Here is a 15416-nt window from a genome sequence, read left to right on the forward strand (position 1 = left end):
CGCCGGACCGGGAGCGGCGGGCACAGGGAGCAGCGCGGGCAGGTGAGGCAGCGGGAAGAGACCCGGCATCCCCCACATTCCCCACACCCGCGCTGACAGCGGTCGGTGCCCAGGGGCCAGTGTCACACCTGCTTTGTCCCGTGCACCAGAGAGCGAGGGCGTGAGTCGGAGGTGCCCCGGGGTAGCCCTCGGGAAGGACGGGGGATTGCGGTGCCCGCTGCTCGCTCTCCTGCCCTCATCTGTTCGCTTCACGCCACAGTAGCTGGTCCCCCCTCCGGGTTCTCGCGACTGTTCTGTCTGTGGTGGTGTGACGATACCGTCTCCGTACTCCAGGACCTGCCTTCTTCCAGCTCCTTCCTATCCAACCGGGGAAGAAAAAACACAGGGGAAAGCAATATTCCATTCTTGCCAGTGGCATCTTTTGCAACCTTTATGTTCAGCAGAGGTCTTGCTTTCAGTTTTCCCTACAAGTATCCAACAATTTGAGAATGAATAGTTATCAAGCAGAAATGCTTTATTACGTTTGGGTGGTTTGGTGAAGTCCCCAGACTCCCCAGTGGTGACTGGACGTACAGTGCAAGGCAAATGGAACAGGCTGGGAGGGAAAAGGGGAGGAGGAAGCTTCATTTCTTCATTCAGAAACTGGATGGATCAACCCTGAGAAGGAAAGAACAGTCACACTCTTTCCGTGACATTCTGGGGAAGGTCATGTTCCATTTCAGCCTGAGACATAGGACTGACTCACTCTCCTGGTGTTTCTGAAAAAAAACAAAAAAAAAAAAAATAAATCAGTGATCTATTCTAACTCTTTCTGTTCTTAGGGAAGAGCACGCTTTGTGCAGTGCTTTTTCAACCACTTACCTGCTTTGAGTTTCTGCAGTGAGCAGGAGTGAAGGAAAAATACTAGATAATGTCAGAGTTCTGGCTAATTTCTGCTCCAGGAGATAAAACAAATCTGCAGGCATGGGAGAGAATGAACACTGTGACATCTAAATCCAACCTGTCCAGCAACAGCAAATTCCATATTCCAGACTTAAAGGTAAGTGAAGAAGGGGTTTGTGTGTGGGCAATACAGCAGCACTAGCTAGGGCTAAAGACTTTTGGGATAACTGTGGGATTTATCCTTTAGGATAAACATGGGATTTATCTTTCGGGATAACATGCAGAGAATAGAAGAAGACTGTGGTTGGGGGATGAGTTGTGTTCAGTCAACTGAAAATTGATCAGAGAGAAGTAAGTCATTGTGCTCAAAGCTGACCTTCACATTGGAAGGGTACATTATCAGTTAAATAACTAATCTCTTGCATTCCATGAGCAATTTGCTCCTAGTCATGAAAGACATACAGCACTTTACATGATGGATTGCTAATGCAAAGGGAGTAGCTAGAACCACAGCAGTAACACTGCTGACAGAGAAAGCAGTGCTACCATGCACATTAGTCCTTAGGAAATTGATGTGTGTGTTTATTCAGCTGCATTATCAAGCTTCATGATATCATATAAATTCAAAGGGTATTAATCCATGATTTTAAAAATTATTTTATGAGATCTGCACTTGTATTTCTGTTTCAATGGTGGCTATGGGGAAATCAAGATCTGCTGTATTGAAGTCAATAGAGCTACCACAGATGTAGAACTTGATTCCTTGGGGAGTTGTCATCACCCATCACTTAACAATGCTACACTTAGTGCACCCAGGATCTGCCTTTAATCCAAAAAGATTGTTAACAGTTATAACTTGAGCTCTTCCAAGTACATAAGGATCCAAGTAACAGGGGAGCATGGCCTGTTCTCAAGTAATAACCTACTGAATTGTCACACGAATGTTTCAGACTGGTAATGTTGCTTTTTGCATACACACCTGAGATCGATATTATTTTTACCATCTATGGACCTTATTTTTACCATCTGTGGACCTTGCCCAACTGGTGGTAGTGTGAGTCTGCTTATGCTAAAGGAACTAAAGCATCTGGAGTATCTGAAGACACCCATTCACATTCTGCTGTTTGTTCTATATAAAATTTTTTTCTTCTCCCTCAGCTTGACCCTTCATAATGTTGAGCTGGCAGCATTAGAAGAAAAGGTTTAGCAATATACTGCAATACCATAAATACAGGATGGTGACTGAGTCATACAAAAAGCAGATGTTGGTCGGAAATGGCTTTGTGAGACACTTAATCTTCGGTAATAGCAAAAACTCAGACAGAGACCCTCTGTCTTAGGGTCTCTAAGTCCTGCTTCTCTAGGTTCTCTCAGTACATCTGACTTGTTTGTATGTGTGCATTATTTTTGTGCATTTCTAGTCATTGTTTTATCAGGTTAAAGACTATGCAGCTCAATGAATGATACAGGATGAAATGAAAACAGGAAGACAGTGATGTGTGATCTTGAGACTACACGTATTTTTTTCCTTTATTGGAAAAGGCTTTTTATGCCCTAGGTCCTGGGTAAAGGAATTGCTACTATTTTCCACAAAGTAGATAAAGTTCAGCCAAACTATTGAATTCACGAGTGTTAAGCACAAATCAGTCTCCTTAAGGCTCTACCAACAGAAGCCTTAGGCAGAGTTGTGCATCTTTCACCTAATTCTCATCTTTTGCACAGGTGGGGACACTGGATGCTCTTGTTGGTCTGTCAGATGAGTTGGGAAAACTTGATGGCTTTGCTGAAAGGTAAACTAGATCTTATTTACTATCTACAAATGAGAAACAGACATTGTTTTTATGAGATGGTATGTCCTTGTGTTCACCTCAGTCTGACTCAGTTCAGCCTGGACTACAGCTGGACTAAAGTGGGTAGGCTTTGTTTAACCCTTGTGTTGATTGTCATGAAGTCATCATAAGGAAAGGATGATTCCTTAAAATTTAGCTGAATGGAATCTGTGATAGTTTTCTCTGCACAGTGATTTGAGTGGCAGTGCTAGGAAAGCAGTTTCTCAAAAGGAAACTGCTTAAAAAGTTGAGTTTTTTGTTTGTTCGTTTAAGAACATTCTTCCTCCCCCATCCAGAAACTTAATAAAACAGCTTTTAGAGAATGTGAAACCCTTCCTGATCTTGTTTTCACAGAGTATTTCTGTAGAGCCTTCTGTCCCTTTGCAAACAGATATAGGAGTTCTAAGGATTAAATAAAATCCAAACCTCTCCCTTTCAGGCTTTTAAACTCCTTGAAAGCCAGAATATTGACTCACATTGTATAAAACCTACTCAAGCAAAGACTTGCATGATCTGACCATGACTTGCTGACCATTGCCAAGTTTGCCTTTTGGACCAAACTGACCTGGATGTACAAAGAATAATATATTGTAGCAAGCTGAGAAAATGCCAGGTTGTAAGATGCTTCATGGCACAAAGTAGAGTTTGAGAAAATGAAAGTATAAGCTGCTGGGTTTTTCTGCTTTGTTCTATTTTTTGCTTTGGAAGCATGCAACTATGAACACATGTAGTTTTGGTCATGTGTTAGCTCTGGGGCTTTTAGCCTTTTTTCTCCCAGTCCAGACTGAAAAGGATTTGCTTATCTAAATATGCTCAATCCTTTCATAGGTTTTTATCAGGCAGTTGCAAACACATACAGAAACCCTGACAGAAACTGTTGGCATCTAGGCTGGGCAGTTTGGGTCAAAGTAGGTCTGCTACAATACATTTCTCCATAGAATTTTTTTTCTTTTAATTTTACTGGTGCTATCTGAAGTCTGTATTAGGATGATTACATTTGATCACTCTGGACTGCACACAACATTGATGTTTCTAGGAGCATAGAATATGATTCATATCTTGCATTGAAAGACTACCTAAAACTAAACCATATTGCTTTTTCAGGATTTCTAGCAGGACAGAGCAACTTAATTAGTCAAGAAAAGCATCTCCATAGTGACCCTGCCGAAAATACTGCCCCATATTCTTTGTAAACATGTTCAGGCCTCTGGCTCATACTGTAGAGAAGGAAATGGGAATGGGGGTGAATCTGGGAAGAGACAGTGCCAATACCTGCTAACTTTTCTCATGGAAGGTGTCTCTAGCCAGGGTAGCAGATAGGCAAGCAACAGTGAGGCCCTTCCACTGTTATCTGCTGAGGCAAGGACTCTTCCTTTTGTCCCATTTGCCTATCAAGATAGGTAACCAAGAAGGATCAACAACATTTAAAAATAAGAGGGATGCATTGAAAAATAATGAAAAAGCATTAGGATAGTAACAGCTAATAATCAACATAGATTCATCAACACAAGAGAAAAACCAAATGTATTAGCAGATTGAGTCCCACAAGGACATACAAAAGCATTTTGCATTAAATAAATGCCTAAGGTTTATGTCTGAATTGTGATTCAGGGGTTAAAATGCCAAGCACTCACACTTGATTGACATAAATGGCATCCAGAGGGTTACAAGCCTGTTCAGATGACCTGAGCTCCTCTGAAAGAGCTGCCTGCTGAACTGTTGCTGGATAAACACAGCTGCCAGTAAAGCCAGGCAGTGCAAACCTGTCAGCGCTGCCTCCTGCCAGGACAGAGAGAAGGGGCAAGAGCTTGCAGGAGCTATTGTTTCCACATACTTTTATTATTTATTTACTCAGGGAGGAAGAGTGTTTTTCCATGTCACCCTGTGGTAGCATGGAGCTCTCTCATATTGACAGTCCTCTGGGTCACTGTTAACTGGGGGTTCTCCCTGTTCTCTGTTGGCAGAGCATTTGGCAGCAGCCTCAGATTTCAGGACTTCTGCTCCCTGTAGTGTTTTGGAGGCCTGGCTGGTAGCACCTTTTCATTTTCAGTATCACTTAAAGACTTTGACTTTTTTTTGGAAGGTAATGACATTGCAGCACTTGCAGAAGCAAAATGTGAAAGTCAAGAGGTAACAATAGGTTAAATGGAGTTATTCTTTTTATGGGTTTTTACTACTACTTCTTGAAGCAGTTTAGCTGAAACCCTTTCCTTTTTAAAGCATCATTTGAGCATGATATTTCCTCAAGGTGGGATTCATCTCATCTAAAGGCAGAGGTTTTAAGTGTTGACTGTGAAAGCTGCTCACTCAGTGAAACAGCTACTTTGGAAAGCTACTTTGGAAAATCTCCTGGTTTATACACTTCTCCATGGACTTTCTCCGTAAGATCTATAGACTCCTTCTATTGGTCTTACCAACTATTGTTCCAAGTTCCTTTGAGCTCCCTGAGCATCATGAAAGAGGACAAAAACCAGCTGTATCTACCAGCTGAAATTTTCAGAAATGCTTGGAAAGGTCACAGCTGGCAGGGAACCACTCCCTGGATCCCTCAACCTCCCCACAGCCAGAGTGTGGGCAACACATGCTGTACTCCAGCAACCCTCTGCTGGCACCAAGTCCCTAAGGGGCTGCATGTAGATAGTGAAAAACTGCAGCAGCTCTGTGAGAGGGATGTGAACTGGAGCCCAGTGGTGTAAATTCCTCCTACAGAAACTGAACTGCTCCTGTCCAGGGTAACAGAAGAATGCTATGGGTTGAAAGGGTTCTTTAAAGATCGTCCAACCACCCTGCCATGGGCAGGCACACCTTCCACTAGACCAGATTGCTCAAAGCCCCATCCAATCTGGCCTTGAATGCTTCCAGTTGTAGGGCATCCACAGCTTCTCTGGTCAACCTGTTCCAGTGCCTCATCACCCTCACAGTAAAGAATTTCTTCTTTTGTGTCCAGTCTAAATCTACTCTCACTTTAAACCTGTTACCTCTTGTCCTGTCAGTACAGGTGCTGGTAAAAAGCTTCTCTCCAGCTGTCATATAAGCCCCTTTTATATATTGAAAGGTCAAAATAAGATCTTCTCTTCTTCAGACTGAATGATCTCAAACAGCATGAATTCTAACTACTGCATTCTTGGCAGCATCAGCAATCTCATCTTTTTCCTCCCTGTCGCAGGACTAGAAAACCTTTCCAAAGACTGTAAGTTTTTTCACAGGAATAGAGATAGATGTAACTGCTTTGCAGCACATGAATGAAAATCCTTTTCTCTGATGTTTTCCTCATACCAGGGAAGACTGTACCTGGCCCAAAGTCCTATTCCTGAGCTCTTGAAAACCACAGGATGTCACAAGATACATTGTCCAAACACTCTAGGTGCCCTTTCAGTCTGCAGCTCATCTGTAGCTGTAGTAGTCTCCCCTCAGGAAGGAAAGAAAGGGATAAGAAGCCTGCAATTATGCTCCCTATCACTGTGCCAAAGATTATGTTCACTTCATGTCTCCACCAATTTCATGATCAGGCAGTTGCTTTGTAGCTGCTGTTTTTTTTTTTTTTACAGTGTGTAGTCAACCTGGAACAGTTAGGGAACTGAAAGCCAAATTCTGTGAATATCTCTGAGTGCAGAAGGATACTTGAACAACCAGAAAATCTCTTAGCCTGTATGAGACAGGTACTTTGACTAGAGACAGGGGGATCTACTGCTGGAGGGACTTCATGAATCCATTTTTTTAAATCAGCAAAGAATAAGTAACTGTGTGGAGATAGTGTTCTCCAGGAGGGGCTCTGTTCAAATCACTACTCTGAATCGGGCAGAAGGATTTCAGTCTAGTTCTCCTATACCTTAAAGGATAAGAGAGAAAGAATCCCCTAAAGAAAAAGAACAAGAAGTAAATTCTCCCTGTCAAACAAGTGAACACTGCCATTTACCCCCGAATACTTTATAAGAACCTTCTCTCAGCAACCCTTAGAGTTTCTTTGGCATTCTAGGGAACGAATTTTCAGTCAATGTTGTCTGTATGTAGCCTTCTGTTCCTTCATCACCTTTGGGGTTTTAAACATGGGTTTCTTGCCTTTCTGGTTTCTGCTATGAATGTAATGAGTGTAGAGAAGACTGAATCTTGATCAGTCTAGAGCACTGGATAAATGACATTACCTGTGTTTTTGCAGAGATCAATGTATTTAAGAGATAAGAAATTTAGTTCTGCAGTATATCATAGATTCTTTTATCATCATTTGAATTGCAAAGTAACCTGCCTTGCTTCAGGTGTTTTGTTTGGGCATCTCTGTGTTTATTAGATTATTGTGATAGCTGTTTTGTTACAATTTTGTTACAATTTCACTAACACAGTTTTCTTGTTACACCTAAGCGTAATAAAGAAAATAGCCCAGTACATAGGAGAAGTTATAGAGGACTCAAAAGATAAAGTCCAAGAAAATCTTCTGGCCAATGGAGGTAGGTGCTGTGAATGTGGGATTTTTAATGCATTGATGCTGCCTTTGTTTGTTTTAGAATATGAATATGTGGAATTGAAACTCTCACACTTCAGAAAGGACAGCCACAGCAACATTTTATAAGAACATGTTTAGCCTGCTCCCATTTTTCTCAAAGTTAGCAGAAGCTAACTTTGGATGAAGAGGAAAGCAAGAGACATCCTCCTTCACTCCTAAAATGACCTAGCACATTTCTGTGCCCTGCCTGGGCTTGATCTCTTATGGGCACCTAAATCTCATTCTGTATGGCTGTGTGACATCTGTCAGTGATCTGTTACTGATTTGCATTCCCCAGCTATCCTGAAAAAGTACAACAAAATTGGATGTGTTACACATGCTAATTACAAACTTGTAGAATGATGCTTTTGAATAAACTTAAGAGTGCACTTTGACTGTCTACAATGTTGTACTTCAGACCTGTATGGGTAAAGGATGGGGAAGGAAGTTCTTTTAGAGATGTCCTTGCATGACATAAAACTGATGTGTGATGAGTGCAGCTGTTTAAAAAATACAATAATCCCACTTACTGTGTTTCAGGGCTAAAGGATAAAATGAAATGTCTCAAAAGTATGTTGACTGATGATTGTGGTGTTGTCACATGCATGCATTTGTGTGTATTAGTGCTAGACACAGGTCTTGGTCTGGTTGTAGAGATACAGTGATCAGGTTACGATGGATTTCTCAAGTAACAACCTCATAGCTTGATCATTATATCGCTATGACTTGAGAAACAACAGGTTTCATTAATTTCCTTTGTTTCCCCTTTTTACACCATTTTGTTTTCATATCAGCTCTTCATGTGTGGTATTAGGATATGACAATTACTTGTGTGTTACTAATTTCTCTCCTCTGTCTGGGTTTGGTCATCCAAACAAATCATATTAAATTAGGACATTAACCTTTCCAAGATTATTCACTGCATCTTAAAAAATGAAGTCAGCTTTAGCATGTGAGGATTCCCCTAATATCTTCCAGTGTCAGTCTTCATAAGCAGCAGCAACTTTGCTGCACCAAGTCTTCCTCCTTTCCTTTTTGATTAGCAAAAAGACTCTAAAGTCCTTTCAGACTTCCTTGAGTTTGTGAACTCAAGGACTTCCTTGAGGTCGTGAAATTAGAAACAAAATTATAAGACCTGATTTCTTGCTTCATGGTCCGGTTTCAGACTATTAGACCATCCCAACTCAAACTTTAAGTTACACTGATTTTAGCTCAGTTGTATATAATTCTGATAGCAGTTAGGTGGTGGCTGTGTGTCTAAATTTTTTGTTAGATTTGTATGAAGAAAAGTGCAAAGTACTAAAAAATACAGCACTTTTAGTTATGTGAGCGTACACACACAGAGTTTTTCAGTGGGCAACAGTTGAAAGCAGCCATGTGGAAATTTCTCTCTTACCGAGAGAAATGTATATTTGGGTAAGAAAAAATTTTTAATATATCGTAACAGCATAAGCAAGCTTTCTTGCTTATGACAGAATAAAAAATGTGAAATGTAATTAAAGCTTTTCTTCAAAGATTCATACCAAATTCTCTTCCATTTATGGTAATGTTAAACCCAAATGAATTTTAAAATTGAATAAGTGGTAGAATAACTCCATTCTTTATAGTGAGCGCAAAACAAAGCAAAGTGGGAAGCATAACAATTTTGAAGAATTAAGTGTTTTGAAGGGAAAGTGTCTAACACTGCCTCTTAGAGCTGAGTGTGTAAATTAGATTGTGAGAGATTTAGGCTGTGGAGTTCCTGGACAGCTGTGAGCTGGTAGGAATCATCTCTCCTGGGTGGGCAGCTATGTGAAGTCTTTTAGAAGTGACTTGACAGGTCCCATAAATCCCAGGGATGCCATTCCATGAGCATCAGGATTCTAAGGGTGCTTGGCAATTTACACTCAGGTCTGCTAGTGTAGTTCACAGTAGTTTGTGCCATCCCCAAGATCAGGCTGCTTAACTAACCTGCACCAGTGCCAGAGTACTGCTCAGGAGTGAGCTTGAAAACCTGGACTGAGAACTCATGCTGTGTTTAACTGTCCAACATCTGGATTCTGCGGAGAATTAAGGAATGTGAGGATAGAAAGGGCATGTGAAGTTCTTTGGGGAACTTTTATATCTCATCAGCTATAAATAGGTCAGTGTGTGTCTTTAAAGAGCCTGTGAATACAATGTTCCTCTGCACAGCCCGGTAATGCCGTGCTCTTTGCAGGTTTCATCCCCACTGTATTTAGCAAGGCCTAAGCACGCAAGCTTAGAAGAGAGGCAGCGGGGTGAAATCCTTGTGCTGTGTACCCCTTGCTTGAAAATGCTGTGTGAACTCTGTTGCTGAAGTATTTTTGACCTCTCTGCCTTCCCCACAGAGAACATGAGCAAGCACTGCTGGAGAACTGTGCACACGAGAGCTGTGCCATAGCTCTCCCTGCCTTCTGCAGTTTTGCACCTTTTCTGCACCCTCTGTGTGCAGGAGAATTTGCTCATTCCTGATTAGACATTAGCAGGAAGCATTGGATCTTTGCCTTGTGACTCCTGCCGATTGGATGTGGGGGACATTGACACAGACGTGGTTTTAGAAAGAGGGGGAGAACACCACCGTGCCAGTGCTCTCTGCTTTCTAGGCAGTTTATCCCTTGCTAAGAAGCCTGTTCCCTCCTAGCATAAGACTTTCCATGCTTCGGAAATCTAATAGGGTAAACTGACTCTGTTGTGGGGTGAGAGAAGCCCATGGAAAGGATAGTGCTCTCCTGCCAAGGGTATTTGGTGTCACACATAACAGGGTAGTACCCTCAGCCTGCTAATATGGCAATGACACAATTTTTCACATTCCTTCTCATGCACTTTGGTTCATAAAGTTTTGCCCTTACCCTCAAAGTCCAGCCCACAAGAAATTGTGCTCAAACCTCACTGTGGAACTGAATACACTCCCTGGACAAGGCAGCAGAGAGCACTTAAGGACCTCAGCATGCACATCCTTTTACTTGGCACCTTGAGCTTGTTTTGCTCCCTATTGCCTCAGTGCAACTTCCCAGATATTCTCCATATTTACTCCCCTGGTCTGGAAGGGAGCTCACCCTTCAGGTGGCAGGGCCTCTGGCCTCTTTGTCTAAACCTTGAGACTGTGCCTGCTGCCTTCCCCTCGCCTTCTTAACCTTTAGGGGGCAGTTCCATCCCCTTTGCTTGTTGTGGCAGGATGCATGACTTTACCTCATCCTATAAAGTTGTGCAAGAACACTGTGTAGTGGTGTGTTCGGCATCCAAAGGGCTCTCAGGGCTCAGGCAAAGAGCTGTTTGATTTCATGAGCTGCTGGAGGAGAATTCCTTAGTTGGTACCATAATGTACTAAGCCTTACTGTTTTTGAACATCAAGGAGCCCTGATCTTCAAACAGGACGATCCTGTTCTAGGAGCTGGATGTTGTATGTGTCGTCTCCTCTTGATTCTGGGAAGAAGCCATGGCTCCCTATGGTCCGAGGGTGCCTTGTTTTGGGGGTTGCATGCACAGAGCCTTGCTGTGAATTTCTGTTGTTGGATGCTGTGACTGGATTTATCCATTTATATAAATACTCTATAGCTTTTTGTGAGATGGAAACTTCTGTGCACAAAATCAGTGAGAAATTTGTCATCACATCTGAATTTGTTTGATTTCTAGTGAGCACTTGATTGAATCACAGAGAAGTGACATCTGCTATGCTCTTAATACCCTTGATGAAGCTCTCAACCACCCTGAATATTACTGCTTGTCCTGGGCATGAAGTATTTTTCTGATAGCTCTTGCTGGGATTAAATTCAGGCATATTGCAGAAATCGAGATTGAGATTACACAAAACTGTTTCTACTGTGAAGAAGAATGTCTCTACAACTGTGTGTCCTGCTGATACAGATAATTTTACACTTTTTCTATACTGCTAGGTGTAAGGCAGTAAAGATTTCTGGTTCAATTTCTAAGTTTGGGCATGTTTAGAATGGTGATTAGATTGGGCATGTGATCTGTGTGGATTTGATTTAGATCAAATCTCTATAAGAATTCAGAGGTTCTGGTTCAGTCCTGTCTTTAAAAATAATCAAAGTTATGCCTAAGCTATAGCTGGGAAGTACCACCCAAACTTTGGCTGTCTGATACACTATCTGCTTTCATGCATCTCTTTGCATTTTCAGTTGACCTAATTAGCTACTTGACACGGTTTGAGTGGGACATGGCCAAATATCCCATAAAGCAGCCGCTGAAGAATATATCAGAAGCATTAGCAAAGGTAAATTGCAATCCAAATTTTAAGATGTCGTCGTGGGGAAGCATGTCTTTCGGCAGGTTGTGATCCCTCCTCTCATTGCAATCAGTGGAAACTTTGCCTTTGGCTTGGCCAGGAACAAGCTCAGAAGCAAACACTTCACACTGAAGCAGTTTATATTATTTTAATTTCTACTGCAATTGTAATGATACGTACATTGAAACCTAACCAATCTGTAAGTATATGGCACTTAGTCAGATTTACTACAGTATATTGATGTGTTTTGTGCACTTTAATCCCCTTAATTGTAAAACTTTATTTTTTTCATATACTGTCATATTATTCTCCATCTTGGAGGGTTTTTTGTGAAATTGTTGGTCTGACATTAAATCAAATGCCTGCAGGCTGGATGAATTATTTACACTGTCAGTTCATTCAGAAAGGTGTGATGTGTTGTTCAATGCAGGTAACAAATGAAACCATGAACTTGCCCCTTAGGTACAGCTTTGGCACACTAACAGCAACAGCTGACTGAATCCTACTTTCTGCAGAGGCCTTTGCCATGAGGGAGGTCTGACACCGGTTCCCTCTTGCCCACAATCCAAGTGGTTTTAGGGGGGCTGACAGCTGTGTGTTTGCGTTAAGGTGCAGTGGCAGTGGGATGGAGGTGAGAACAAGGCCACCAGCACTGTGTTGAGTCACTTTTTTTTACTTTGTTTTAGCAAGTGACTCAAATAGAAACAGACCTGAAGACTCGATCAGCTGTGTACAACAACATTAAAGGAAATTTGCAAAGCCTGGAGAAAAAAACTATGTAAGTATTTTGCATTAGGGATGCTGCATGGCTGAACTGAGGGCAGTGTGAGCCCACACCTATTGCTGTGCAGAGGACCATGTGTGTTCTGGTGGGAACACTTTTCTGACTTTGGGGCATGCTGAGTAGCTGCAGACACAGTGAATATCAGTGATAGGAAAGCTGGTGTAATCAGCGTGTCTCAAAATCAGCTCAGGGACAGTGCCGTTCCTAATGGGATTTTATTGGCAGTGTGAGCAGGCAGTCTTGGAAAGAGTCAAAACTAAATGCACTGTATTGTTCTGATGGGACTTCAGGGAGTCAGAAATTAGATGAGCAGTGTCAGCTGGTGGATTCCTTTGCCAGACAGAGCTGTGTTCTGTGTTCTGAACAGGATTTGCAGAGCTCCCATAGGAAACAGCTCTGTCTTGCTTGTTCCTGCACCTCATCAGCATCCCACTTATATTTTTCTTTTCTTTGTTTCGTTCTGTTGGTTCAGGTAATGCACTGTTCGGGCTTCCCAAATGTTCTCTCTCCTGTCTTCGTCTGCTTATGGTCTTTACCTCTGTCAGTGCTGATACCTGGGTTTTTTTCTAGGATATCATTGGGGAGAATGGTAAAATCCAGTAAGTAGTAAATTCAAAGCAACTTAGATGATGCTGTGCAAGCCCTCACCCAACATATGCTTATATGTGCCACTGTTTCATATTCAGGATCTGGGCACAGGACACCAGTCCTTGCCCTCCTGACCCTGCAGCCAGCCAGGTTGGCATCCTGCTGGCCAGGCCTCCAGCCAGGTGATGAGGGGGAAGAACGGAGACCTTGTGATCAAGGCCTATCTTCCTCTCACCATTTCATTCACCTTTATATGCTGACAACTCTGGTGTCTAACTGTGCCAGATAGCTTGGGTTGAACAAACACCTAATAAGTTACTGGCCAGTTAATTAATATTTAGAAACTACTGGTTTAGGTCCTTTTCACTTTTGCCCAGTGACAGGAAGGATGATTCCTTTCTTGTCATACACACTTGGTGCCTTCCAGCCATGCCCAGTCAACCCTGGCCATCTACATCTCCTAGGAATTAATATGATCAAGTGGGCTTAGTCTGTGAAGACCTCCTGCAGGTCCCACCCATGCATGAGACTGCTGCTCTCACTGCCCTTCAGCAGGAAGTGTCTAAGTGTGCTTGGCCATGGCAGTCCAGATATGCCAGTGTTGCTTTGATAGCCTAGGTCTGTCCTAACACAGCTTGCTCTGCCTGAAGCCTGGTCACACAAGCAGTTCAACAGGCTTCCTGAGAAAGCAGGTGTCTCCCTCAGGAAGTGGTAATGACTGGAAGAAGATGTGCACTTCCTGAGCATCTACACCCCTACTGTAGAAACAAAGGCAGCAGAATGGTATAGTTTCATATAAAGGGCATAAACTAGCCTCATGCTAGTCACCAATATTCTGTCGTTAGTATTAGTTGGTTTTTGATCCTTTTTCTTGCAGTAAAAATAATGAAATGGCCATTTCAGAGGTGTAGCTGTGTCCTTTAGCCACCTCCTTCTTGGCCCTCTTCTACTCCAGGATACACTATTAACAACTCCACCCACAGCACAATACCTCCAGTGTGCTGCTGCCGAGTTCCTGCTAGTGTTATTTTTACTTTGCCTTTTTCACCGTAGGGGAAATCTGCTGACCCGGACCCTGGCAGACATAGTGCATAAAGAAGACTTTGTTCTGGATTCTGAGTATCTTATCACACTGCTCGTCGTGGTGCCAAAGTAAGGCAATAGTGTGTGCACAGATGCTTGATGTGGTGTTGAGTTTCAGGCCCAAACACCGGACCGGGCAATGCTGAGTCAGGTTGGGGCACCTCATCAGCGCTGTGGCTGGGACATGGGTGGAGCTGTTAGCAAAGAAGAATGGTTTCTGCCAAGAGTGGTGCTGGCACAAAAGGAGACAAAGACTGCTCCAAAACTGTAGCAGGACAGAATTGGGATGTGGGTTTTTAATGGTTACGAGTGCGTTCTCAATCAACCTCCCGAATAGTATGAGCTAAAAGAAAAACAGACTCTTACCGGAGCATAGCCGTAACCTGTCCAACTCACAGCCTCTGCTGGCCATACACTGCATCTGCAAGTGCCTACATGCAGGATGACTGCCACTGCCATCAGTCGCGAAAGTTATACAGTGTCCTCCTCAGAAGCCTACACGAAAGTTTCCCCCTCCATATAGCCCTGTCCCAACACACACATAAGGCACCATCACTTTTCTGTATGTATCACAGGTTACAAAAAGCTGAGATAAGTTTATTGAGTTTATTATTTGCACATTCTTTCAGATTCCTCCTAAAAACAGACTTCTTGCTTTGCAAACTCTTACCATCCCCCAGATCCCTTTCTCCCAGTGCTGGCACTCACCATGATTACAGTCTAGCACTGGATCAGCTCTGGGGTTGCACACAGCAGATGCACCACACTTACCCATGGTAGGGGTCCTGGAGGATGGGACACTGTGTGGCAACCTGGAAGTATGTGCCAAAAGCCATGTTCTTCCCACCATCAGCTTCCTGTTATGAACCCTTCTTCAAGCTAAGACCCAAGTGAAAACTGAGGGTGTAGCATTGAGGGAAACATCTCAGCTGGTGACTAAGAGAGGAAAGGATAGGAGAGGCTTAGGGTATCTTAATGACATAACCCAACACAAAGAACTCCAACCCTTCTACCCTAAGCCATTAGCTTAATTAACTACATATATCAATACATTTGCTTTCCAGTGTATAGTATTTATTTACTGTGCTTTGTTTTGTGTTGCTCAAAGGTCAAGCTACATACAGTGGCAGAAGACCTATGAATCCCTCTCAGATATGGTAGTGCCTCGCTCCACCAAGTAAGTGAAGTTCCAAATTAAGCTCCCTGTTTGTTCCAGAGATCCCTGCTATATTTCAGGCAGATTGCTGGATCCTGGAAGGAATCACTTATCTAATGCATAGGCTCCACATTAACATATTTTCAATTGAAACTAGAAATTACTCTGTTGAAGGGAAGTGCAGATGAAAGAAAAGAAAAAAATAATTTTATTACAATTAGCTTGTTGTTCCTTTTTCAAGTAATCTATTTCTTTCTACTTTCAACCATTGCCTTTGTTTTTTTGTGTAAAACAGACAATTTGCTACAATAATCAAGGCATAATTCAAACATACGCAATCACATACAACTTTATGGAAACTACTTTGCAAG

General features: G+C 42.5%; 1 protein-coding gene across 2 annotated transcripts in view; it reads left to right on the forward strand.

The window, feature by feature from the left end:
- Window positions 1–15416, forward strand: part of ATP6V1C2 (ATPase H+ transporting V1 subunit C2) — an 18679-nt gene continuing 3263 nt past the window's right edge. The window contains exons 1-8 of one of the 2 annotated variants that reach the window (XM_027640950.1): window positions 1–42; window positions 822–1039; window positions 2605–2672; window positions 7068–7153; window positions 11328–11422; window positions 12121–12212; window positions 13860–13958; window positions 14998–15066. In XM_027640950.1, the coding sequence (XP_027496751.1) occupies window positions 911–1039; window positions 2605–2672; window positions 7068–7153; window positions 11328–11422; window positions 12121–12212; window positions 13860–13958; window positions 14998–15066 (638 nt within the window). In that variant the 5' untranslated portion in view covers window positions 1–42; window positions 822–910. Of the gene's footprint in view, window positions 43–229; window positions 706–821; window positions 1040–2604; window positions 2673–7067; window positions 7154–11327; window positions 11423–12120; window positions 12213–13859; window positions 13959–14997; window positions 15067–15416 lie in introns of those variants that run through there. The other variant, XM_027640949.1, reaches the window with a different exon arrangement.

Source organism: Corapipo altera, unplaced genomic scaffold (genome assembly GCF_003945725.1).
Source record: "Corapipo altera isolate COAL_440 unplaced genomic scaffold, ASM394572v1 46, whole genome shotgun sequence".
Lineage (NCBI taxonomy): Eukaryota > Metazoa > Chordata > Aves > Passeriformes > Pipridae > Corapipo > Corapipo altera.